Below are 27,533 nucleotides of genomic sequence, written 5' to 3'. Positions count from 1 at the left end.
GCGTGCGTGCCCAAGATCCCGAGAGGAGAATGGAGGAGAAGGGATTGTGGCGTGACCATCCCCCCTGGGGGGTGATTTCTCGCTTTCTGTCTCTATGTCTCTCTCTGTCGGTCTGGCGAGTGCACGCGCCCTACAGTGAAAATCTCTCAAAAAAAAAAAAAAAAGAAAGAAATCCACCAGTTCCAACTCCATCCAAACTGTGGATTATTTTCTAAGCTAGTATTCTAATTCTGATTATATTGGATTTTAATTTTCAACACCCAAGTATTTATTTCAGACAAAATTTAAAACTAATTTCAGACTATATATTCAGCCATCATCTTGACAGGCATGTCAGTTCTGAAACCCTCAAGTGATCGATCACCTCATTAAAAGTAACCCTTGTCGCGATGAAGCAGTGTTGGACAGCTTGTCACTGGCTGGTTGACATTTTGCCTCCCCTTACTGCACTGCCTCCATTGCATGGAGATACCTTTTGTAAGAGAATCGGTTCGCCAGCTGTACTCATTCAGATACGCTGCTAATTGAAAGTAAATAATTGAATACCAGATGATGTTTCTCAGTCTGAAGCCAGTTGTTTCTCAGGGGTTCAGGGGTGGAGAGTTGCTGCCTATTTGTGAAGGTTGTTTATCTTGGCTGATGATCAGTAGTTAGTTTTTCCTGATTTGCTTGAACCTTCTGCCTAACTGCCTTGCTCTGCCCCCTGCCTCCTGCTGGTCCACGTTGCAGGGCGATGACGAACCAGAGATCCCCATAGATGGAACAGAATTACCCCACTACCGTCAGCGTGCCCTCCTGCAATCACAGCCAGTCCGCCGGACGCCTCTCCTCCACAATTTCCTGCACATGCTGTCCTCTCGTTCCTCTGGCATCCAGGTGGGAGAGCAAAGCACAGTGCAAGATTCTGCCACCCCCTCACCCCCACCGCCTCCCCCTCAGCCCTCCACGGAGCGCCCCAGGACTTCCGCGTACATCAGGCTCCGACAGCGGGTCAGTTACCCCACAGCCGAGTGCTGCCAGCACCTTGGGATCCTGTGCCTTTGCAGCCGCTGCTCTGGCACTCGTGTTCCTTCCCTCTTGCCACACCAGGACAGTGTCCCCCCTGCTTCTGCCAGGGCTACTACCCCTTCCTTTTCTTTTGTACAGACCGAGCCCTTCCACCCCCCGGAGCAGGCCTCGTCAGCGCAGCAGGACCAGGGCCTCTTGAACCGGCCGTCTGCCTTCAGCACAGTCCAGAGCAGCACTGCCGGCAACACGCTCCGCAACCTCAGCCTGGGCCCCACCCGGCGCTCTCTGGGAGGCCCTCTGTCTAGCCACCCATCTCGGTATCACCGAGAAATAGCTCCTGGACTGACAGGCTCTGAGTGGACCCGGACAGTCCTCAGCCTGAATGCCCGCTCTGAGGCGGAGGCCATGCCCCCGCCCAGGACCAGTGCCTCTTCGGTGAGCCTGCTGTCTGTGCTGAGACAGCAGGAAGGTGGCTCTCAGGCATCTGTCTACACCTCAGCCACAGAAGGCAGGGGCTTTCCGGCATCTGGGTTGGCGACTGAGTCAGAAGGGGGGAATGCCTCCAGCCAGAATAACTCAGGCAGCATTCGCCACGAGCTTCAGTGTGACTTGAGACGCTTCTTTCTGGAGTATGACCGGCTTCAGGAGCTGGATCAGAGCCTGAGTGGGGAAGCACCCCAGACCCAGCAGGCCCAGGAGATGCTCAACAATAACATTGAATCTGAGAGGCCAGGCCCTTCCCACCAGCCCACCCCACACAGCAGCGAGAACAACTCCAACCTGTCCCGTGGCCACCTGAATCGCTGCCGTGCTTGCCACAATCTCCTGACCTTCAACAATGATACCTTGCGCTGGGAACGAACCACATCTAACTACTCCTCTGGCGAGGCCAGCTCCTCCTGGCAGGTCCCCAGTACCTTCGAGGGCATGCCGTCAAGTGGCAGCCAGTTGCCACCTCTTGAGCGGACTGAGGGCCAGACACCTAGCTCCAGCAGGCTGGAGTTGAGCAGCTCCGCTAGTCCGCAGGAGGAGAGGACTGTGGGGGTGGCCTTTAATCAGGAGACAGGCCACTGGGAAAGAATTTACACCCAGTCCAGCAGATCTGGAACTGTATCACAGGAGGCCTTACATCAAGACATGCCTGAGGAAAGTTCCGAGGAAGACTCACTCAGGAGGTGAGCAGCAGCTTTCTTGTGCTCTCCTGCACCCCATGCTTTTCTCCTGTATCTCTCCCTTCAGCCCTGTAGATGTGGCTGTATCTGGAGTGTCTGGGACCCACGCATTTGGTTCCTATCTCCCTGCTGCATCTTGGAAAATCTCGCTGTGATGGCAGAGATAGGATAGGGCCTGCGTGTGAGTCAGCTGATTGTGCCAGCTCTATTTCCGGCTAAACCCGAGGCTCTGACTTTGGCCTTGAGAGGAGGGCATGCGGCAGGTGAGAGAGGCATGGGACGCAGAACCTGTTGACTTTCTTAGCCTCTCTTTTGGCATTTTTGAAGGATGGTATGTGTAAGTCTAGTTCCTGTGAGACAAGGTAATAGTCCAGGATGCCTAGGAGTAAGTAGTATACAATATTCCTGCCCAGTACAGGCCACTTGGATCGTATTGCTTTGGACAGCGGTGTTCACCTCTCAACCTGTAGCTTTTGGAACACTGCAGCTTGACAAAGGGAAAAGAAGAAATTGTGTGTGTGTGTGTATTTATATGTCAAAGATCACCTTTTTTTTATGGATACATGTTGTGGGGAAGCACATTAGTTGTTAAGATTTTTTGAGTGGATCTTCCAGGTGGACATTCACCTTGGGGCTGGGAAGAATTTCATGGAAAGAAACCCTCTCCCTGCTCAAATTGGCATCCCAGCCAACTCTTCTGTAGAAGAACTGGAGTGGGTGTAAACCGATCGCCCACCACATGTTCCATGTATGGCTGTGTGCGCATCTATCTTGATTTATTAGGGACTCCTTTCTGCAATTTTGTAAAGGTCAAATCTAGCGTAATCACCAACTCCCAGAATATGCCTGTTGGATCCAAACAGCATATTGCTCTGCATTACAGCCTCTGTTGAAGCAACTGAAATTTCTCTTGACATAAGCTTCTAACAAGGGTGGGAATATGGATTGTGCACATAATGTACTTGTTATTTTGGGAAGATGCTTTAGACAGCCCCTCAGTCAATAAGTATTGGTTGAATGGTTACAGTTTCCAGCACTGTGCCAGGCACTAGGGAAGACACAAAAAGTGCAATGAGTGATCTCGGCCTCCTGGACGATACAGTGTTCCCTGTGGAGGCAAACCGACATGGATTTATCAGAAGTGTAGATGATCAGACACACAGTGGTGTGCTCCCGAGACGAAATGTAGTCTAATTTTAGAGAAAGGAAGTATCTTCAAGGAAGGGTTTACAACATCAAGTCATGAAAGATGGGAAGGAAAGAAGAGGGCAAGTCTTCCCCCCAAAGGTTTTGTTTTTAAGGGTGTGTGTACTTGCCAGAGAAAGTGAGAGATCATCCCCCTCCTCCCACCAGGGGGGATGGCCGTGCTGCAGTCCCCACTTCTCCATTCTCCTGCTGGGTTTCTAGGCATGCACTCACACACCTGGAGTGCTGTTCAAGCCACCAGGTTCAGGACTCGGTCGGCCATTTGATAGTCCAGCACCTTAACCACCATGCCACCTGCTGGCCCTGGCAAGCCCTGCCCTTTTTATTCTAGAGAACAACACATACCAAGGCTAGAAGGTCTCTGGTGTTTGCAGGACAGCTGGCAGGTACTAAGGGCTCGTGTGGGAAACAGGGAGACTCGGCTAGAGGTGAAAGTAGACAAATAGAGGCTCTTGTGAGTAAGACCAGTTCTGGATGAACAGCTCCTGGATTCCCAGTTTGGGAATATTTTCCCTGAGCCTCGGGTGGTTCCTCCTTGTCGTGAGAGGTGAGCATGCAGTCAGCGCAGCACCTGCTGTGTAGTAGGCACTGCAGAGGTTACGAGAGGCAGCCACGAAAGGACTTCTCTGTCAGTACTCGGGAGCTTGGCAGTTCCTGCCTCCCTAGCACAGCAGCCTTCTGGTCAGTCTTTATCCTTCCTGCTCTGACAGTACCTCTACGCGAGTTACTATTCTGCATCGTAGCCAAGTGCTCTAAACAAACACTGCTGTACTGTGGGCCTACTGTGTGTTAGGTATTGCATTCTTGCTTTGAAATAATTATTTCTGGTTTCCAGAACAACTCTGCAAGCAGGCATTGTATTTCCTATCTTTTTTCTTTTCTTTTTTTGAGAGTTTTTTTGCTATAAGGCATGTGCATTTGGTGGAGAGACATAAAGTGGGAAATCACCCACCGGGAGGATGGCCACACTGCAATCCTTTCTCCTCCACTCTCCTCTCCGGATCTTGGAGAGATCACTTGTGCCTAGCGCGAGTTTTAAGTCTCCAGGTCTAGGACTTGAACTGCCGTTGACTACATGGGAGTCCAGTGACATAACCGTCACGCCATCTGCTGGTCTGTATTTTTCATTTTACAGTTGAGGACTAAGTCTCAGAGTAGTCAAGTTTTTGTTAAGGGTCACGTTGCAGATCTGTGAGTAAGGATTTGAATTCTAATCTGCATGATTCAAGATATATCTTACCTGAGCTGCCATTAATGGTATAATCCTTTTTTTCTTCTTGTTTTCCATCTTTTAAAGAGATTTATTTAATTCCATTTATTATTATTATTATTTTTTAATTTGACCAGAGAGAGAGAGAGAGAGAGAAAAGGAAAGCAAGAAAGCAGTCCTGCCAGGTCCAGGTCTCCAGCTGTGGTCAGTCATGTGGGAATCCAGTGCCTTTTACCACCCTGCCACCTGCTGGCCCCCAGAAGTATAACCTTTAATATGATAACCTAATTTATTTTTCTTTGTTATTTAAAAAAATTGACCAAAGGGCAAGAGAAAGATAAGTGAGAAAGCTCCCGCTTCCCATAGAGCATGGTCATGCTGCAGTCCCTTCTCCATTTCTCCCTCCTATGGGGATTTTGGGCATGCATGCATGCATACATGTCCAGTGTATATTTCATGCTGCCTGGTCCTGGACTCACACCATTGCAGTCAGCCATGTGGGATCCAGCTGCCTTAATCCCCACATCACAGACTGATTTATTATTTTATTATTATTATTATTATTATTATTTTAATGAGAGAAAGAGGGAGAAAGGGTTGTTTGGAGCGAGATATGTGATCCTCCTGCTCCAGCATCCCAGGTAGGTGGGATTATAGGCACATGTACCAGCCCGTTGAGGTTGGGTTGGCAACTAAACCTTGGCCTCCCATGTAGCCCCAACTTCATGCAGCAGTGCCCTAGCTTGTGCCATTGTGGCTGGGCCCTATAACCTCTTTTTACTTTTTTGCTATAATATTTGTCCACCGGCCAGAGAGAAAAAGTCAGAAATTACCCCACCTCCCCGGTAGGGGGAAATGGCCATGCTGTAATCCTTTCTTGGGATTTTGGGTAAACACACACACTCGCCCAGTGTGATTTTCTTTCTTTCTTTCTTTCTTTCTTTCTTTCTTTTTTTTTAGAATTATTTTATTTAACTTTATTTATTTATTTTCATTTGACCAGAGAGAAACAGAGTGAGAAAGAGAGAGAGAGAGAGAGAGGAGAGAGAGAGAGAGAGAGAGAGTGAGCAAGCCTCCAGGTCTAAGACTCAAACCACGGTTGGCCATGTGGAAGTCCAGCACCCTTAATCACCACGCCATCTGCCGGCCCCTGCCCAGTGTGATTTTCAAACTGCAGGGTCCAGGATGTGAACCGCTGATTTGGGCGTGTGGATCCAGCTGCTTTAACATCTATGCCACCTATTGGCCCTCATTAAAAGTTTTTAGAATTTTTATCAATTTATTTCTTCCATGTGTGAGAGAGAGAATGAGAGACCGAGAGGGAGAGACAGGGACCCCAACAGGGTCTTCAAACTATGATCAAACACCCCAGTCTCGACCATCCTGGATCATAGGCAAACATGCACTTGGCATGCCCAGTGAGGTGGTGGGACTCGGACTCAGGACCTTTCCCACATGGGTCCAGTTACATTACTTTGCACCACTGCCTGGCCCTCCTGATAGCCTCTTTTTTTTTTTTTTTTTTTAAAGACTTTTTGCTATTAGGGTGTATGCACTTGCTGTAGAGAGACAGACAGAGGGAAAGTGAGAAATCCTTCCCCATGAGGGGGATGGCCATGCCACAAGCCCTCCTCCTCCATTCTCCTCTGGGGACTTTGGGTGCACAGGCACACACACCTGGCATGATTTTCAAGCTGCTAGGTCCAGGACTTGAGCTGTGGTCAGCCACGTGGGAGTCCAGCACTTTAACCACCATGACCTACTGGCTCTATAACCTCATTTTTTAAGTCAACCACTTTTACCGATTTTTCTTTTTAAAAAACTTTTTAGTATGGAAATCAAATGTTCAAACATATACAAAAATAAAGAGTAAAGCTTAATTAATGAAGTCCTGTATACCTGTCTTCTACTTGGCTTTAAAAAACTAGTGGTTGGCCTGGCTTCTTCCATCCTACCTCCCTCTGTTTCCCCACCCAGACTCCGTATACTTTTATCTGTAAGTATTTCAGCGTGTTTCTCTAGAGCAGTGTTCTCTCATAGTTCTCTGCAGTGATGGGAACGTGCTGGGTCTGCTGTCCTGTGTAGCTCCTGGCCACACGTGGGTATTGAACAGAGCAAATACTGCTGGTATGACCTGAGGAACTGCATTTAATTTTGAAATTTTTAATTGATTTAAATATAAATAGCAACATGTGGCTACCACATTGCACACCTAAAATATTAATGGTCATTCTTTTTTTCTTAAATAATTATTTAACTTTATTTACTTATTTTTTAATTTGACCAGAGAGGGACAGAGTGAGTGAGTGAGTGAGTGAGTGAGTGAAAGAGAGAGAGAGAGAGAGAGAGAGAGAGAGAAAGCAAGCCTCCAGGTCCGGACTCAAACTTCGGTCAGCCACATGGGAGTTCAGCACCCTTAACCATCATGCCACCTGCTGGCCCCAATAGTCATTCTTTTTTGATTTTTTTTGTTGCTGTAGGGCGCGTGTGCTCGCCAGACAGAGAGAGACAGAGAGACAGAAAGCGAGAAATCACCCCCCAGGGGGGATGGCCATGTTGCAATCCCTTCTCCTGCATTCTCCTCTCGGGATCTTTTGGACTCGCACATGCACCTGGCGTGAGTTTTTAAGCCACCAGGTCTGGGACGCGAACCGTGGTCAACTACATGGGAGTCCAGCGACATAGCCATTATGCTAACTGATGGTCCCCCAATAGTCATTCTTAATAAAGTAAGCCATGGAAGCCCATAAACCAGTAAGGATCAATTAAAAATACTTTGAAAACCTCATTGATTGGAGCTGGCAGGTGGTGTGATGGTTAGGGTGATGGAGGGTGCTGACCTGGTGACTTGCTTTCTCACTTTTCCTTTTCTTTCTCTCTCTGTCTCTCACTGGTCAAATTATAGTAATAAATTATTATAGTATAAATAATAGTAAATATCTTTAAAAATCTTGTTTACTTTTTTCTTTTGATAAAAAGGAGTACATGTGTTGTAGTTTAAGTTCGAGCACACAAAAATGTATATTGTAGACGAGGCCAGCAGGTGGTGTGGTGTTTTACGGCGCTGGATAACTGACCACGTTTCGAGTTCCGGACCCAGTGACTTGAGAATTATGCTGAGCAAGAGTGTATGCGTGCCCAAAGTCCTACGAGGAGGAGCCATCCTCCCTGGGGGTTATTTCTCACTTTTCCTCTCTCTGTGTCTCTAGTGAGCACATGCCCCTTCAGCAAAAGCCTGGGGCAGGGAGGTGTATATTATAGGAAATGAAGTCCCTTCTTATTTTATTATGATCAATTTATATTTGTGCTCCTTTTTTTTTTTTTTTTCCAAAGAAAAAATACAGGGCCAGCAGGTGGCATGGTGGTTAAGGCCAATGCCATTAGAGTCTCAGGCCTGGTGGCTTGCTTTCTCACTCGCTCACTCTCGCTCTGTCCCTCTGTGGTCAAATTATATATGAAATGAATAAATAGATAAAGTTAAATAAAATAATTCTTTTAAAAAATACAAGTAACCAGAGTTCTTACTGCAAAATAGTAGTAGTTACATTATTTTGGAATCATTTTTAAATGAGCTTTAGGATGTAAGTACACATAGGTTAAAGAGGGGTCCCCTCTGCCTCGTAAATCAGATGACTGTGTTGTTGTAAATCACTAATACAAACAGGTACTGACCCACCTCTCCTGTTTTCTACAGAGGCTGGCAGTCTATAGCTGATGATCCAGCTCTTGCTTCTGTTTCTCCAGCAGGTGTCACTGTTGGGCTGCTGGTGCTGCTGCTGCTAAGTCAGGATAGCAGGGAGAAAAAGATGTCCCTACTGTTTGTATGAGGTTGGATCTTAACATAAAGTCCATATTTGTAGGTGACTGTTGTTACTAAGTGATTGGAGTTCACAAAAGGCGATTATACTTGAGAGGGTTTTGTTCTTCACCCTTGTAGTGGGAGATTGGCTAAGAGGTATGTTTTGATCCTTGGTGCTGCTGGGATCATTAGCAGCGATTGCTAATTTTGAGAGTGTTAGGCACACTGTATTTCAGCATTCTTCTCTGCTGCCAAGTGACAATAACCACTACTACATTTGTCTCCTTCTGCCTGTAGGCAGTGGAGAGAGAGCTTTCTGGGTAGTCTGGCTAGAGCTTAAACCATGATAAGCCCTTCGCTTCATTAGAAGGAACTTTTCATGTCTGAGAGCCCAGGATTCAGCAAAACAGCGGCTTGCTGCGGCTCCTTGCGGTAGGAGTCCCTTAGCCTTTACAAGGTGGTGCTAGGAACAAGAAAATCATTGAAGTGGCATCCTAAAAGGAGGTAGCCTCGTCTGGTCTTTTTTTTTGTTTTTTTGGTTTTTTTTTCTTTAAATAAAAGAAAACTTAGATTTAGCAAGAGGAAATTACTTTTCCAAGAGGCACTTGTACAGCCACTTTAAAGGTGAGATTTGAACTCCTGGATTCTGAAGAGGGCACCTTTTCCTCTACTTCATTTGAAATCAGTGCTTTATTTTTTCTTCTTCTTCTTTTTCTTTCTTTTCTTTTTTTGGAGAGGTTTTACTATAGGTACGTGCACTCGCCAGGAAGACAGACAGAGGCAGAGAGACAGAAAGCGAGAAATCATCCCCCAAGGGGGATGGCCATGCCACAATCCCTTCCTTCTCCATTTTCATCTCGGGACCTTGGGCACGCATGCACACGTGCCTGATGTGAGTTTAAGCCACTGGTTCTGGGACTCAAACTGCCGTCGACTTCATGGGAGTCCAGAGACATAGCTGTTATGCTAACTGGCTGGTCCTGAAATTAGTGCTTTTATATAGCAGTTTTTTCCCACCAAAAATTCTGTTGTTCGTGTAGATAATTGAGGGAGCATTTTAGTCCACTGTAATAAATTGGAGATCCGATAATTTTTAGTTATTGTTTCTGTGTACGAATGTAACCAACACAAAGTTTCTAGGAGAGATACTGTTTTAGTTATTTGCCTCAAGAACTGTATTGATTAGTCTTTATAAAGTGATCCCATTTGGGATGTTCACTGTTAAAATCATTACAGGTGGTAGATCAAAATCAGTTTGAATTTCTCTTGACTAAACTGTTCTGTAGTCCTTCTTCAGGTGGGTAGGAAGGTACCAAGCGTTGTGTCTGGAATATTAAGTGTATTTTAAGAACTCATGTCTTTAGGGATTGGCTGAAAAGCCGGTGGTTAAGGTAGCTAGATCCCACATGACCAACTGTGGTTTGAATCCCAGTCCCGGCAGCTTAAAAAACACATTCAGGGGGAACCTGCAGTTAGTGTAATGGCTATGTCGCTGGACTCCCACGTAGTCAACCGCGGTTCGTGTCCCGGACCCGGTGGCTTAAAACTCACGCCGGGCGCATGTGCGTGCATGCCCAAGATCCCGAGAGGAGAATGGAGGAGAAGGGATTGCGGCGTGACCATCCTCCCTGGGGGGTGATTTCTTGCTTTCTGTCTCTCTGTCTGTCTCTGTCTGTCTGGCGAGCGCACGCGCCCTATAGCGAAAACCTCTCCAAAAAAAATAAAATAAAACACACTCAGGATGTGTGCATGCAGGCCCCACATCCTGACAGGTTGGAGAAATGGAGAAGGGAGTATGGTGTGACCACACCCCGCTGGGTGGCTCTCTGTCTCTCTTCCTCACTTTCTGTCTCTCTGGTGATATGTCCTTGGACAATTAAAAAAAGCGGGGGGACTGATATCTCTTTTGATCTTTAGTTATCCCTATGGTTGATGAAGACTGGGAGGTACTTTGATGGCCATAGCATAAATTTGGCCCAGAAAACCTGAGGTTAGATGATGCCATCGTTGGAGATTTCACAGCTTTTAGGACTTTTGTGAAGGAATTGCTTTGGAGTTTGGAACAGTCTTAAGCCTCGTGAGGCTTCTTGGGCCGTTGAACTTATCTGATCCCTCAGCTGTTGTCACACGGGGGTACCCTAGGGAGCCTTCACCCAGACATCACTGAGGGAGGGAAGTAAGTGGGCATGTCTGCAGGGCTCATCGTAAGTGCACAAGAGGGAGCAGGTGACCTAGAAATAAGGACAGAGCAGTCTTCTCGGCCTGACCAATGAAGAGAGGGGTCCAGCGTTAATAGTTTTTCTCTACCGTGGACCTAACTGGGTCTAAAGGGCTTATTTTTTATTTTTGGAGAGGTTTTTGCTATAGGGCGCATACGCTCACCGGACAGACAGAGACAGAGGGATAGAAAGCGAGAAATCACCCCCCCCCCCGGGGGGATGGCTACGCCGCAATCCCTTCTCCTCCATTCTCCTCTCGGGATCTTGGGCAGGCACGCATGCACACACACACGGCATGAGGTTAAGCCACCAGGTCCGGGACTTGAACCGCGGTCGACTACGTGGGAGTCCAGCGACATAGCCATTACGCTAACTGCTGGTCCCTAAAGGGCTTATTTTCTTTTTAAAAACTGATAATCAAGTTATTAAAGTAATTGACTTGGGACCAGCAGATGGTGTAATGGTTATGTCGCTGGATTCCCATGGAGTCAACGATGGTTTTTGAGTCCTGAACCTGGCAGCTTAAAACTCACACTGGGCGTGGGCGTGTGCCCAGAATCCCAAGAGGAGAATGGGGGCATGACCATCCCCCCTGGGGGGGGTTGATTTCTCACTTCCAGTCTCTCTCTGGTGAGCATAAATGCCCTATAGCAAAAATCTCTCTTTCTAAAAAAAATTAAATAAAATAATTGGCTTAAGCATCTGCAGTGGTGACTTTGGCTTCAACTCCTGGCTCAATACGGATGGAAGTAATCAGTTTAACAATCTCAGGAGAACTATGAAAATCAATAAGTCACTTGTGGATTCTCACCTGGAAATGATCCCATACCTTAGACCTTTCTCCACAAGGTGTTTTTCTTATAACGATTCTCAGAGTCTTGGTGGGCATCTGAATGGATTCTTTCATCTTGAGATTGTTTTCCTTTGCACCCTCGATCAAGTGAGTACACACCCTCTCCAGGGGTTTTACCTGCGGCTGGTTACAGTAATTCTGATTCAGTGAATCACCACCTCTGGTTCCGTGTCTTCTCTTTCATCTTGAGATTGTTTTCCTTTGCACCCTCGATCAAGTGAGTACACACCCTCTCCAGGGGTTTTACCTGCGGCTGGTTACAGTAATTCTGATTCAGTGAATCACCTCCTCTGGTTCCGTGAGTTCTCTTCCCCTATCTATTGATTTATGCAGAGGTTTTTGCCTTCGTGCACGTGCGCTTGCTGAGAGAGAGAGACAGTGAGAGGGAAAGTGAGAAATAACCCCTGAGGGAGGGTGGCCGCTCTTCAACCCTTTTTCATTCTCCTCCTAGGATATTGGGCACGCACGCACATGTGCCTTGCATGAATTTCCAACCACTGGGTCCAGGACTTGAACCACGGTTGGCCATGTGGAGTTCTGCAATGTAACCACTACGCTGCCTGCAGGTCCCTCTTTCCCCCATCTTTAAAAGCCACGGCTGCGGCCTGGCTTCCTAACTTATTCCTGGGCAAGAGTGAGCAGTGGTGAGTCAGGAGCAAGAGCGGGCTGACTGGGGCACCGTAGCACCTGTGTCCACATCTTCCTTAGAAAGAAGCTAAAAGCCTGTATGTCTAAAATCCTTCCTGGTTTCTTTGTGAGAGTGTACTCTATTATTCCAAATGTAGCGAAGCTGACATCTTTTCCTTTGGGAAACCTTCTGACTGCATCCATATAATCATTTCTCTTCTTTGCTGCTAGATAGCTCTTTATAATACCACCCATACCGAAAATTGTTTATCTTTCTGTCAGTGAGCTCCCCACGGGCAGTGACTGGGTCTGCATCCCCACCACACCCAGCATGCCACCTGGATGCTCAGTAAATGTTGGTAGAGTTGAATAAAGGTAATATGAATTGTATGACCCATAATTTAGTATGCAGTAAAAGAATCTTTCTTGGCCTTTTTAGTAAATAGAAAAGATCCATTATTATATCACATCCTTTAGTCTTCCAAAGAGCCATCGGCTCCTTGAGTACTCGATATGTGAAAGAAGTGGCATTTCTTAAGAGTTGTATGTAGGGACCAGCAGTTAGTTAGCGTAATGGCTATGTCGCTGGACTCCCACGTAGTCGACTGCGGTTCGAGCCTCGGGCCTGGTGGCTTAAACTCACGCCGGGCATGTGTGTGTGCGCGTGCCAATGATCCCGAGAGAATGGAGGAGAAGGGATTGTGGCGTGGCCATCCCCCCGGGGGGTGATTTCTTGCTTTCTGTCTCTATGTCTCTCTCTGTCTCTGGCGAGCGCACGCACTCTGTAGCAAAAAACTCTCAATACAAACAAACAAACAAACAAAAAACAAAACAAAACAAAAGAGTTGTATGTAGACACACCTTCTGCTTGTCCCTCTGAGGTCTCACTGTTGCGCCGTGTTCCTGACTCCTGAGTTGGCGGTCCTGAAGGCTGTGGCACTGCTGTGGCACCTGCTCAGCTGTCCTTTGTTTTGGCTCCTCACTGATGACTCAGGACCTGCATCTTCCTTGAGAGCATTGGTATCACTTACAGCTTGACTGTTTTGTTGGTCTTTGCCTTGGTATGTCAGCACGATGTCTTTGCCTGTCATGCTGTTGATATTTTCTCTCCTTTTAAAATAAAATATGTACTTAATTTTATTTGTGCTCATCAGAGAGAGACAATGAGACAGACAGAGAGAGAGAGAAAGAGAGAAAGCAAGAAAGCAAGCCACCAGTTCTGGGACTCTAGCCACGGTCAGCCATGAGGGAGTCCAGTGCCCTAACTGCCATGCCACCTGCTGGCCCTGAAAGTTGGGGCCTCCAGACGGTGTGGTCAGGCGCTGGGCTCCCATGGCCGACAGTGGTACCGTCACTTTGTCTCTTTCTCTGTTTCTTTCTGGTGAGTGCATATGCCCTATAGCAAATTTAAAAAATAATAATAAAATTAAATACCTCTTTTAAAAAGGATTCTTCTGCAGTTTTAATGTAGATATATTTGGTCTTATTATGTAGTCCAAATTAGATGTCGATAATGCAAATAAAATATAAAAATTGGTACTTTTTGCTTTTAGCATTTCATTTCTGTGGAAGACTTTCACTGCATTGCCGTAGAAGTGGGGCACTCAGGTTTCGGGAACGTGTGTACTCTCACTATTTTTGTTTTTGTTTTGGTGTCAGAGCATCATTCACGAGATTGAAGCCTTTTTAGTTTTGAGATTATTTTATTTACTTATTTCCGCTTGTGGGGACAGAATCCTTATTTTAAGAGGACATTTTGCTTTACCTTTAATTATTTAGGGTGCAAATAGTTGTCCCTAAAATAAAAATTGGTGGAATTGTCATCTTTGGTATTCAAGTTATACTAAACCTTTCATAACTTGAGTTCTCTGACCCAGAAGTAGTTTTTTTTTTAAATTATTTTAACTTGTTCTATTTTTAAAAAATGACAATTTATTTATTTAAGTTTATTTGTTATTATTATATTTTTAAAAAATTTAACCAGAGGTAGACAGAGAAAGAGAAAGGGAAGGTGAGAAAGCAAACTGCTAGGTCTAGGACTCAAACTGCAGTTGACCATGTGGGAGTTCAGTGCTTTAACCACCACCCCACCGGCTGCCCCAGAAGTTTGGCATTTAAGGATAAAGAATGGGCAAGCCTCTTCAACTGAGAGAATTTCTTTTGTGGTGTTGATAAATCATGACTTGTTCTTTCTGGGGAAAGAGGAGTAGGACTTGAGAAATCTAAAAGGAGACAAAGCCTGTGGAGGGATGAAGCAGCTCAGGAGGTGAGAAGTAAAGGAAGTGGAGGGGCAGGCCTTAGAGGGGTTGAGGAGTGTGTGCGAGGGCTGCCTTGCGTGTGAGTTTGGCTCTGATGATAACCTTGAAAATTGGGCTTGTAAAATAATTGCGCTGTTGATTGATTCACTGGTTCGGTTAGCAGATAATTACTAAACACCTACTATGTACCAGGCCTTTTTTTTTCTCCTGCTATGGGGCATATGTGCTTGCCAGAGACAGAGAGTGAGTGAGTGAGAAATTATTCCCTGGTGTGATGGCCATGCCTCATTTCCTCCTCTTCCATTCTCCTCCTGGGATTTTGGGCATGCATGCAAACACATGTGCCCAGAATGACTTTCAAGCCGCCAGGTCTAGGACTCAAACTAAGATAGGCCTTGTGGGAATTCAGCCTTAATCACTGTGCCCCTGCAGGCTCCTAAAGGCACTACCAGCGTTAGGTCTTTCTCTCTCTTTTTTTTAATAGTCTAGAGTTTATTTTAATTTCATTTTTTTTCTTTTTGGAGAGGTTTTTGCTATAGGGCATGTGTACTTGCCAGAAAGACAGAGAGAGACAGAAAGCGAGAAATCACCCCCCAGGGGGATGGTCACGCCACAATCCCTTCTCCTCCATTCTCCTCTCGGGATCTTGGGCACGCACGCACATGCGCCTGGCATGAGTTTAAGCCGCCAGGTCCGGGACTCGAACCGCAGTCGACTACGTGGAGAGGTTTTTGTATAGGGCATGTGTACTTGCCAGAAAGACAGAGAGAGACAGAAAGCGAGAAATCACCCCCCAGGGGGATGGTCACGCCACAATCCCTTCTCCTCCATTCTCCTCTCGGGATCTTGGGCACGCACGCACATGCGCCTGGCATGAGTTTAAGCCGCCAGGTCCGGGACTCGAACCGCAGTCGACTACGTGGAGAGGTTTTTGCTCTTTTTGGAGAGGTTTTTGCTATAGGGCATGTGTACTTGCCAGAAAGACAGAGAGAGACAGAAAGCAAGAAATCACCCCCCGGGGGGATGGTCACGCCACAATCCCTTCTCCTCCATTTTCCTCTCGAGATCTTGGGCACGCATGCACACGCACCTCCAGAGGGCACGTGTGCTAACCGGAAAGACAGAGAGGGACAGAGAGACAGAAAGCGAGAAATCACCCCCCAGGGGGGATGGCAATGCCGCAATCCTTTCTCCTCCATTCTCTTCTTGGGATCTTGGGCACACACACACATGCCCAGCGTGAGTTTAAGCCAGCCACCGGGTCTGGGACTTGAATCACAGTCGACTACATGGTAGTCCAGTGATGTAGTCATTACACCACCTACTGGTCCCTTTTATTATTATTATTTTAAAACAATTATTTTATTAACATTTTTTTAAAAAATTATTTTATTTAACTTTATTTATTATTTTCATTTGACCCGAGAGGGACAGAGAGAGAAAGGGAAAGTGAGAAAGCAAGCCTCCAGGTCCAGGACTCGAACCATGGTCAGTCATGTAGCAGTCTAGAGCCCTTAAACACCATGCCACCTGCTGGCCCACTTTATTATTATTTTTCAATTTGACTGGGGGCTGACGGGAGAGAGTGACAAAGCAAGGCACCAGGTTTGGGACTCAAACCTCAGTCAACCACATGGGAGTCCAGTGCCTTTAATTGCCATGCCACCTGCCAGCCCCAATAGTCTAGAGTTTATTTATTTATTTATTTATTTATTTATTCATTCATTCATTCATTCATTCATTTTAATTTGATCAGAGAGATAGAGAGAGGAAGAAGTAGAGAGAAGGCAAGCCACCAGATCCAGGACTTGAACTGTGGTCAGCCATGTGGGAATGTCCAGCACCTTAACTACTACACCACCTGCTGGTCCCTAGAGTTTATTTTTAACACCCATCATGTGAATTCACAGGGACTAGGTTCCAGAAGCTTAGGCTCCTTTCCATTGATTCTCACAAAGTGTGCTTCTCTGGCTGAAGCTGGCTGGTACTTCAGTTGAATCCAGGTCCCTTTCTCTTTGGTGTCCTTCTTTTTCTGGTCGTTTTCATTCACATGTTTTAGGAAGCTATCTCTGTTTTTAGAATGCTTAATATGCTCAATATGCACATTCATTCTCTTAGCAAGAATTTTGCCCTTGTTTCTTCACAACAATGCCAACAGCATGCTGGGAACATTGTAGACTCTTCCAGTTTTGCCATGGTAACATTTGTGGGGCATTCCTTTTTGAATAGTACCCATTCCCTTGATGTCTACAGTATCACCTTTCTTGTAGATTCGCATGTATATTGTCAAAAGACCAACTCTATGTTGACTCCATATTTTCTAAAAGGCTTAGGGAACACGTATTGGGTGCCTCTCCTCTTTTCCTTTGTGTTTGTCATTTTGGTGAATTATTGGAAGATGGCAGTTCTGGCCAAAAGGCTAAGTCCTTCTTTGGAGAGATTTTTGCTATAGGGCACATGCACTCGCCAGAAAGAGAGAGACAGAAAGCAAGAAGTCACTCCCCAGGGGGGATAGCCACGCCACAGTCCCTTCTCTATTCTCCTCTCGGGATCTTGGTCATGCACACACGTGCCTAGTGGGAGTTTAAGTCACCGGGTCTGGGACTCAAACTGCAGTTTACTACGTGGGAGTCCAGCCACATAGCCATTACGCCGTCTGCTGGTCCCAAAAAAGGCTAAGTCCATCTAACGGGAGAGAGACAGTAAACACACAAAACATCTAGCATGCCAGAGGGTGACAAGTTCTATGAAGAGAGAGAGAAATGTATAAAAATGTAGAGGGTGGGCTAGTTCGGCGGCACAGCAGAAAAGTATTACTCAAGAGAGCCCAGATCCCACATGGCCACCGAGGTTATATGAAACTTGCTGGGCACGTGTGTGAGTGTCCCGGATGTGATGGGCTGGAGGAAGGGGATCACGGCGTGACCAGACCAGCGGAGGCTGCTCCTCCCTCTATCCCCTCATGTGTGCACTCTGTCATGAATAAAGGAAAAGAAATGTAGAGGTGCTTGCCTAGGAGTTTGCACTTTGAAATAGGGACATTAGTGCAAGTTTGGTGAGGTCACATTGGGTCAGAGTCCTCGAAGAAGTACAGTTCCTGTTGGCACTGGGGTCAGGGGCATTCCAGACAGCAGGTAAAGGCCAACCCGCTGAGGTTCCTGGCATGTCAGCTGGTGTAGTAGGACCACAGCAGGGGAGGGTGTCGCAGGGGGAGTTGGAGAGGTGATGGGGCTGAGGCAATGCAGGACCTTTAAGCCACTTACAGGATTTTCCCTTTTCCTCGAATGATTTGGGAAGCCGTCGTGAGAGTGGCCTGGTCTGGTGGGTTACAGGGTCCCCCTGTAAACAGGTCTGCTGGGAGTGTGGATGGGGAGGCTCTACCGAGTAGAGTGTTACAGTTAGGCCAGCTCACACTCGCACGTTCGTCTGTATCTTGAGACATGGTTTTTTGTGGTGAAAATCAAGAGGTAGGAGTCACTGACTGTCAGAATAAGGAAGGCCTTGGCTGTCTTTAGTGATGAGCAGAACTGGATCCTAAGTGCTGACCTTTTTTTTTTTTTTAAGGTTTTTGCCATAGGATGCCAGCACTTGTGTGCACTCCCCAGAAACAGACAGACAGAGAGAAAGTGAGAGATCACACCCCAAGGAAGGGATGTGCCGCAATCCCTTCTTTGGATGTTGGTATGCATACACATTCCTGGCATGATTTGCAAGCAGCTGGGTCCAGAACTTGAGCGAGCCATGTGTGGGAGTCCAGCACCTTAGCCACATGCTCCCTGCCGGCCCCAGTGCTGACCGTGTTTGGATCCTGGCCTTAGCAGTTTGAAGAACACGGCAGGTGCCAAAATCCCTACAGGTAGAGAATGGGAGAGAGAAGATTTCAATGTGAACATGCCCAATAGGGAGTGCTTTCTGTCTCTGTCTCTCTGGCAAGCAAATGCACCCTTTGGCAAGATTCAAACTAAACCAAACCACAGTTTTTCTCTTGATTTGTAAAAGAGATATCAAACCAAATCTACTCTTCTACCATTTACATATATCACTTACATATCATGGATGTTTTTCCATGTTGGTATTGTTTTTTTGTTTTTGTTTTTTAAATAACAGCACAGTTTTCCATCAATTGGACGCACCATAAATAGTTTAACCAGTTTCCTGTTGATAGAACTTGGATAATTTCTGTTCCTTTTTTTCTGTTCTTTCTTTTCTTTTCCTTTTTTTTTTTTTTCTTCTTAATTTGCAGAGGATATATGCATTTGCTGGAGGAAGAGCAAGAGGAGAAAAGTGAGGAAGTACTACCCATGGGAAATGGTCATGCCACAATTCCTGTTTCTCCATTTCCCTCTCCTTTCAGGATTCTGGGGATGCAAGTACATGTGGCTGGCGTATTTCTCAGGCAGCTGAGTCTAGAACTTGAACCAGACAGTCAGCCATGTGGAGATCCAGCCACCTTAACTACCATGCCCCTGGCTGACTTTTTTTTTTTTTTCCCTGAGAGAGAAAGAGGAGGGGCACCCTCAATGGGTTCTTTATGCCACAGTCCATCTGCCCCTGGTCTCAACCAATCAGGTTCGTGAGTGTGTGTACAGGGAGACCTTAGGGTATGGACCCAGGACCCTCCCCGTGGCCGCAGCATCACAGAGCATTGCACCTCTGCTGTACTGCCACTGGCCCTGTGTCTTTTTCACATTATGGTAGAATTTTTATCTTCTTGGGACCAGCAGTTAGCGTAATGGCTATGTCGCTAGACTCCCATGTAGTCGACTGCGGTTCGAGCCCCGGACCTGGTGTCTTAAAAAACTCATGCCGGGTGCGTGTGCATGCGTGCCCAGGATCCCGAGAGGAGAATGGGATTGTGGCGTGGCCATCCCCCCGGGCGGATTTCTCTCTTTCTGTCTCTCTGTCTCTCTCTGTCTTTCTGGCAAGTGCATGTGCCCCATAGCAAAAACCTCTCCAAAAAAAAAAAAAAAAGAATTTGTATCTTCTAGAGGATGAAAGTATAGAGGTAGAATTGCTAGGACCAAAGCATATGAACACTGTTAATAGAAAATGAAAGTCAGGACTAGCAGTTAGCATAATGGCTATGTCGCTGGACTCCCATGTAGCCGGCCTTGGTTCAACTCCCAGACTCTGTGGCTTAAACTCAGGCTGTGTGTGTGTGTGTGTGCGTGCCCAAGATCCTGAGAGGAGAATGGAGGAGAAGGGATTGCAGCGTGGCCATCCCCCCAGGGGGTGATTTCTCGCTTTCTGTCTCCCTGTCTCTGTCTCTTTGTGATGAGCACATGCGCCCTATAGCAAAAACCTCTCCCTCCCCCCATAAAATAGTAAATGCCACTTATGTTTTACTCATTACAAGTAGTTAAAGATGTTGAAATATTTTGTATCTTATTTTACTGAACATAACTTCATGGACTAGAACTCCTAGTTTCTTTTTTTCTGCCCTCACATAATGTCTTTAATTTCTCCATAGTAAGTTCTTCTACCACTGGGTTTTCAGGGACCTCCTCCTCCTCGAGATGAGAACAAGTTGTTTTATTAATTCTAAATGTCTGCCGCCTGGAGGTGTTTGTATCCTTTTCCTCTCCAACACCATCCTGTGGGCAACGCAGCCTGTGCATTTCTGACATCCACTCACATACTGACTCCGGGCCATTTAATCTTCGGTGTCTTGCTAAATAATTGAGAGCGCTTAGGCGCCTTGCTCTTCCTCCGAAGGCGGTAGAACTTAAGATGATTTGACTTGGCGCTAGCAGGCAGTGTGGTGGTCAAGGTACTGGACTCCCAAATGGCCCTCTGTGGTTTGAGCCTTGGACTCTGTATCTTGAAAATCATGCCAGGCATGAGTGTGTGTCAAAATCCTGAGAGGAACATGGGAGGGCAGGGATTGCAGTGTGGCTTTCCCCCGGGGCGGGGGCGGGGGGTGATTTCTCGCTTTCCCTTTCTCTGTTTCTCTTTGTCTCTTTCCAGCAACTGCACACATCCTATGGTAAAAAAAAAACTACAAGCCTTAAAAGAAAAAAAATCTGACTTGTCCGAAGGACTGGCCAAACCACCCATTTCCGCCATCAGCCACATGTGGAGAGGTTAGGGTGGAAGGGAAGAACCTTGCTGTTCATCGTTCTCACCCTTGCGGAGGGCCTGCTTAATTAGGTCATTGTGTCTTTGAGCCTTTTTGAATTTGAAGTGCTACCCCTGCTCTACCCTCTATGTCAGGGGTCCTAACCTTTTCCCATAAAGGGCCAGATACTAAATATTTCAGGCTCTGTAGGTCATATGGTCCTGTTGCAACTACTCAACCTTGATATTGTAGCTTGAAAGCAGCCATAGATAATATGTAAACGAAGAGAGTAGATAAATATTTATGGAAACAAATTTGATTTTCAAATAATTTTCACGTGTCATGAAAAATTCTTTTGATGTTTCTTAACCACTTAAAAATATAAAAATCATTCTTAGCTCGTGGGCTGTGCACAAACAGGCAGCAGGCCAGATTTGGCTTACAGGCTGCAGTTGGCCAATCTCTGCTCTATATGAACGTGATTCAGAAAAGAGCTGGATGTTTGAGTAGTAGAAGGCGCTATGACAGTGAGGGAGGACCTGTAAGAGGTAGGTAGGGGACTCCTCACTTGTTCTTACTCTCTCTCTCTGTACTATGGCTAGATACTGTAAGTGTTGGTTCTTGTGGGATTCTTTGATGGTTAAGAGCAGGCATAAGTGCTTGAAGAATTAGTTTCTTGTGCCGTCTGCCCTGAATCAGGTTTCTCCAGCTTCTGGCTGTCTTGTGAAGCTCACCCTGCCTGGGAGGGTATGAGCCTAGTCCTCCAGGCAGTGTGCTTGACAGACAGCCCTTCCCCCCATGCAGGTCAAATTAGCACCTGTTAGGCTGATCTAAATTATCCCTCATCATCCCTTTCTCTGCGGCTGAATGGTGTAGAGCGGCTGTGTGCTTTGTATACATAGCAAAACATGAAGAGATGTAATCGCTTCTGTCAGCTCAGGGTGTTGTAGCACTAGGGGGACTACAGTGAAATCTATATGTGTGCTGCATGTACATTGGGAGCGATTTCCCACGCGCTTATTCTTCCCCTTTCAGGTCCCCTTCTTGGCTGTATCTGTTCAGAGTGGTGCTCTGGAGGGTGCGTTGGAGGTTTTTCTAAGACAATAGTGCCAGGTGTATGGGGTTCTGTTTGCATAATATACTTTGCTTATTGTAATTGGCCCCAGCTATTGTAACTGTGAGGGTAGCGTCCCCTCCTCTTCCTAGGTTGCTTACATATTTATAGGAAGAGGGGATGCAGGACCTAGTACATCTCATTTCTACTCCTTTCTGGACGCATTCCGACAACATGTTTGCCTGAGCAAATTTCAGGTCAGTAAGTGGGCCTGTTACATTAACCCAGAGATTGCAAAACAGTTCTCAGGTATATTTGACCCTCACAGTGTTGCTAAACATTTCGGCTTTTTCTACATCAATCTAGATTTCTGTTCTCTTGAACATATTAGAAGATCTGGCAACAGGGGCTTGCATTCCCACTTCATGACTATCAGCAGGGGTTGATTTGTTGCCTCGTTAGGCAAGGCATGGACTGTCTCGGTGCCTGGTCTTCATTAGGCTGACATCACGTTTCTACTTAAATCCTGTTTTGTGTAGTGTGTAGTGACCATTGCATTAACTCAAGCACAATGTGTTGATGGTTAAGAGTAGGTAAGGATTTCCTGAGGGCCCTACCACTCATCTCCACCAGGGGGAAGCACTGGACATGGTAGTATCCTCTCCACCTCACCCATTCTGCCTCATTCGCCCACGGGGCTCCCCTGCTAACTGTAGGCTGACATGCTGACAGCCCCCTCACCTGAGATGCTGCCTGATTTTTTAATAGCATCAATGAACAAATTCCCCCTGTTTGCAAAGGAGGAAGTGGGAGTTCCAAGCTTATTTGTTGGATGAGGCTCAATTTTAGTGAGCAGATCTCAGTTATGTCAGATTGTGTGGTAGGAGAGCAACCTCTTGGACTGTGGAAACAGATGTAAAATCTTAGAGGAGAATGCCTGTACTTCTTCCTGTGAGGAGAGCACCTTGGAAGAAGGAGTGGATTTCGATGAAAAGGCCTTAGATGTCACTTGCCAGGAAATTAAAATCAAGTTAGAGCTGTAGTAAAGCATTGTAATAATAAAGGAATCAAAGGCACAAATATGACCTCGTCATAGAAAGAGAATCACAGCTGGTTAACACTGTGCCCCTTCCCCTGCAGCATCAGAGGGAATGCATGTGTGTGCAGCTCTCCCTCTTCCTCTTTCCTTCCACTACACCTGTTCACATCGGTGTCCCAGGTGCTTCTGCTTCTGCCCCCTCTCTCCCCTTAGGTTTCTTCACCTCAGCAAGATGGCTTTTCTTCTTTCTTCTCTTCCGTGAGATGTAAGTCCCCCTCCTTTTCTGTTTGTGTGTATGATAAAAACACACAGCAGACTTACCTGTGAGCAGTTTTGTTAACTGTGGCACCGTTGCACAGTAGAGGACCAGAGCTGCTTCATCTCGCCTCACCGAAGCACAGCACCTGTTCTACAGCTCCTTGTTCCTGCCTCCCCAGGCTCCTGGCAGCCGTCCTTCCACTTTCTGTTTTGGTGGATTTGATTACATTAGGTACCTTTCACAAGTGTACTGGGCAGTATTTGTCTTCCTTTTTTGCAAGAGAGTATATGTGATTCCCAGAGAGAGAGAGAGAGAAACAGGGAGAGAGGAAGAAGAGAGAGCATCCCACCCATGGGGAATGGCTGCCCTGCAGTCCCTCTCTTCATTTGCTCCTTCTCGTAGGCACACGCCCTTGTGTCTGGTTTGTTTCTCATGCTGCAGGTCTGGGACTCCACTCTCACAGCCATGCGGGGTCCAGTTGACTTCACCTACGAAGCCACGGAACCAGCCCATTATTTGTCATTTTATGATTGGGTTATTTCACTTAGTTTAATGTCTTCAGAATTCATCCATGTTGTAGCATGTGTAAGAATCGCCGCCTTTTTAAAGGCTGAATAATATTCTCTATGTATGCCACACTTTGTTTTTTTTCTGTCCCTCCATCCTTGAACTTCTAGGCTGTTTGGCTATTGTGCATAATGCTGCAATGAACGTGGATATGCAAATGGCTCCTTGAGATCCTGTGTTCAATTCTTCTGAATATATAGGTTGAGTATCCCTAATTAGAAAATCCTAATTAGGGGAACCAGCAGTTGGCATAATGGCTATGTTGCTGGGCTGCATGTGGTTGAGCATGGTTCGAGTCCTGGACCCGGTGGCTTAAACTCACACTGGGCGTGTGCGTATGTGCCCAAGGTCCCAAGAGGAGAAAAGAGGAGAAGGGATTGCGGTGTGGCCATCCCCCCAGGAGGGGATTTCTTGCTTTCTGTCTCTCTGTCTTTCTAGCGAGCGCACACGCCCTGTAGCAGAAACCTCTCAAAAAAAAAAAAAAAAAACTAATAAGAAAAAAAGTCGCTGGAGTCCCCCATAATTGACCGCAGTTCAAGTCCCAGAGACCGCAGTTCAAGTCCCAGACCTGGCAGCTTAAAATTCACACCAGGAACATGTGTGTTTGTGCCTAAAATCCCAAGAGGAGAGTGGAGGAGAAAAGTTTGTGGTGTGACCATTCCCCCCCGGGGTGTGTGTGTGTGTGTGTGTGTGTGTGATTTCTTGCTTTCTGTCTCTCTGTCTCCCTCTATCTCTCTGACGAGCTCACGCACCCTATAGCAAAAATCTCTCTTAAAAAAAGAAAAGAAAATGCAAAATCTGAATTGTTACCAAATCTGAAACTTTTGAGTGTTGACACTATACCACAAGTAGAAAATTTCACAGCTGACCTCACATAGTGGGTTGCAGTCAAAATACTATAGTATAAAAAAAACTATACAAAATTGCCTTTAGCCTATGTGCATGAGGCGGAAATGAAATATAAATGATTTTTGTGTTTAGATTTGGGTTCTATTCCCAAGATATTTCATTATATGTATGCTAATACGTATATGTGTTATGTATGAAAAGATAAAAAAAAAACTGAAAAAAGTCTGAAATCTGAAACACTTTGGTCTGAAGCATTTAAAATAAGGGATAGTCATCCTGTATACCAAGAAGTGGAACTGTTGGATCATATTGTGGTTTTATTATTAATTGTCTAAGGAAACTCCATATCGCTTTTTATAGTGGCTGAACCATTTTAAAATGTCACTAACAGTGACAAGGATTCTAGCCTCACATCTTTTTCAACACTCGATTTCTTCTTCTTTTTTTTTTTTTTTTGCAGAGGGCACTTGGGCTCATGAGAGAGAGGGAGAACGCCCTAGTGGGATATAGTTATGTCCCAGTCCGTTCTCCATTCTGAAGATTTTGAACATGCAAAGACACGTGCCCAGTGTGTTTTTCAAGCCGGGGGCGGGGGGTGTCAGGGTTTGAACTGTAGTTAGGTATGTGAGATTTGACTCCCTTAATCACTAGGTTAGAGTAAGTCTGACGTATTTTCTGTTTTATAGATAGTGGCCATTCCAAAGGGCGCGAAGTGATAAATAATTGTGTGTGTTAATTTTGCTGGAGGATGTGTGTACTCACCAGAGAGAGGAAGTGAGAAAGCACCCACTTTGGGGAATGGGCACGCCACAGTCCCTTCTCCGTATCTCCATCCTGTCAGGAGTCTGGACATGTGCGGACAGGTGCCTGACGTGTTTCTCAAGCTGCTGTATCAGAGACCTGGACTACGTAGGAGGCCATGTGGAATCCGGCCACCTCAGCTGTCCCACCATGGGCTGGCTCCGTCATTACAGTTTCACATGCATTTCTCTGACGATGAGGGATGTCGAGCATCTTTTCATACGCTCGTTGTCCATTCGTATGTCTTTGAAGTTATGTGTGTTCAGGTTTTTGGGCCATTGTTTAATATGGTTATTTCTTTTCCTTTTTTTTTTTTTTTTTAATCGAGTTGTAGGACTTGGTGTGGTGGTTGAGGCACTGGATTTCTACGTGGCCAAGCACAGTTTGAATACTGGACCTGGCAGCTTGCTTTCTCACTTTCCCTTTCTGTCTCTGGTCAAATTAAGAAATAATAACAACAATAAATAAAATTAAGTAATTCTTTAAAAAAGATACTATATACTTTTTCTTTTCTTTTTTTCTTTTTTCTTTTTTTTTTAAATTTTGCTATAGGTGCGTGTACTTGACAGAAAGAGAGGAAAAAAAAAAATGAGAATTCACCCTCAAAGGAGAATGGCCAGGCCACAGTGCCCTCTCCTCCATTTTCCTCTTGAGATTTTGGACATGCACACACACGCCCAGCATGATTTCTAAGCCACCGTGTCTGGGACTCAAACTGTACATTTGGCCATGTAAGGTCCTGTGCCTTAACCTCCACACTACTTGCTGGCCTGAGATTCTATATGAATTTTAGTTGTTTTTTGTCTTGTTTTGTTTTGTTTGTTTCTGTTTTTGTTTTTGTTTTGAGAGAGAGTTTTGCCATAGAGCACTCATGTGTTTACCAGAGAAACAGCAAGAAATCAGGGGGAATGGGCATGCTGCAATCCCTTCCCCCTCCTCCTACTCTCAGGACTTGGGGTCAGTTTTAAGCTGCTTGATCTGGGACTCGAACCATGGTCGACCATGTGGGAGTTCAGTGCCTTAGCCACTATGCCACCTGCTGGCCCCCTAGTATGGTATTTTTGATTTCTGCCATTAGGATTTAGATAGGAATTACAGTTGCATCTGTAGATTGATATGGGCAGAATGAACATTTTAACAATATTAAGTCTTCCAGTCAATGAACATGGGATGTCTTTTCATTTGTTACTGTCTTTTAAAATTATTTTTGTCAATGTTTTGTGAGTACTTGCTAAAGAGAGAGGTAAAGTGAGAAATCAGCCCCCCACCCCTAAGTGAAGATGGCCTTCTTTATTCTTCTCTTGGGGATTTGGGCATGTATACATACATGCCTTGTGTGTCTCCCAGGCCTCTGGGTCTCAGACTTAAACTGTGAAGTCAGCCATGTGGGATCTTGCTGCTCCAACCTCCACACCACCTGCTGCCCCTGTTTTGTAGTTTTTTGTGTAGTAACCTTTCAGCTTCTTGGTTACATTTATTCCTAAGTATTTTATTATCACTTATTTATTCTGTGAGTGAGAGATGAAAGACAGAGAGGCAGCACCCACGGCAGGATCTTTGACACTGGGATCCACCCCAGCTTCAGCCAGTGTCATAGCACAGGCATATGTGTGCCTGGTGGACTCAGAGATCTCTGGATATGAGACAGGAGTCTCCCCAGGTGGGCCAGCCTCGCAGAATGTCTCGTTTTACCACTGCACCAACCATCTCTTTGATGCTATTACAACTGGGATTGTTTTCTTAACTTCTTTTTGAAAATGTAACCCTCGGGGCTAGCAGGTGGCATAGTTAAGGTACTGGACTTCTACATGGCTGATTGCGGGAGTCCCAGACCCTGTGGCTTGAAATTCACACGGGGCATGTGTGCACGTGTGTCCAAAATCCTGAGAGGAGAATGGAGAAGAAGGGATTGCGGCATGGCCATCCCCTTTGAGGGGGTAATTTCTCTCTTTCTGTCTCTGGCGAGTGTACATACCCTATAGCAAAAATCTCTCTTAAAAAAATAAAAAAAGAAAGGATAAAGTGAAAGTAACCCTTAAAATTATTTTTTAAAAAAATTTGTGATAGCAAGCATGTGCATGCACAATAAGGGGGAAAGGAGATGGAGACAGCAGCCCCCTTGACAGGGTTTTGTTCTGCTGTGGTGCCCTTCCCTTAGGCCACGTGGATGTGCGTGCACCTACCCTGCTTGTTCCGGCAGACAGCAAGGGATTCAAGCTGGTGGGTGTGGCTTCTAGAAGTGCAGTTCAGTTCACTACTGACCCTATCCCCTTGTACCCGCAGGCTGGGCTGAAAATGTAACCCTTTGAAAATTTAAATTAAAAAATCTTTGTTTTCTTTCCCCTTTAAACATCTCCAATCTTGTATCTTCCCAGAAGCCCAGCATTGTTTCTTTCTTTCTTTCTTTTTTTTTTTTTTTTTTTTTTTTTGTTTGTAAAAAGACCCGCAGTTTATTAATTGCACTCCTGAGAGGTAGGAGTGGGCCTGAACAGGCAGAGAAAGAGTAGCTCAAAAGGCCCCAGCCATTGCAGTCTGCCCGATTTATAATTTCTCA

The 27,533-nt window shown here is 45.9% G+C and overlaps 1 protein-coding gene across 1 annotated transcript in view; it reads left to right on the top strand.

Annotated features, from left to right (window-relative positions):
* AMBRA1 (autophagy and beclin 1 regulator 1) overlaps positions 1-27,533 on the top strand; it is a 256,562-nt gene that overhangs the window by 67,705 nt on the left and 161,324 nt on the right. Inside the window, exons 8-9 of the mRNA XM_006157846.3 lie at positions 730-990; positions 1,147-2,183. Of these exons, the coding sequence (XP_006157908.1) occupies positions 730-990; positions 1,147-2,183 (1,298 nt within the window). The remainder of the gene's footprint in view (positions 1-729; positions 991-1,146; positions 2,184-27,533) is intronic.

Source organism: Tupaia chinensis, unplaced genomic scaffold, assembly GCF_000334495.1.
Source record: "Tupaia chinensis unplaced genomic scaffold, TupChi_1.0 Scaffold000561_1, whole genome shotgun sequence".
Classification (NCBI taxonomy): Eukaryota; Metazoa; Chordata; class Mammalia; order Scandentia; family Tupaiidae; genus Tupaia; species Tupaia belangeri.
Note: the sequence above shows the minus strand (reverse complement) of the source record. Positions and strands in the feature narration are given on the sequence as shown.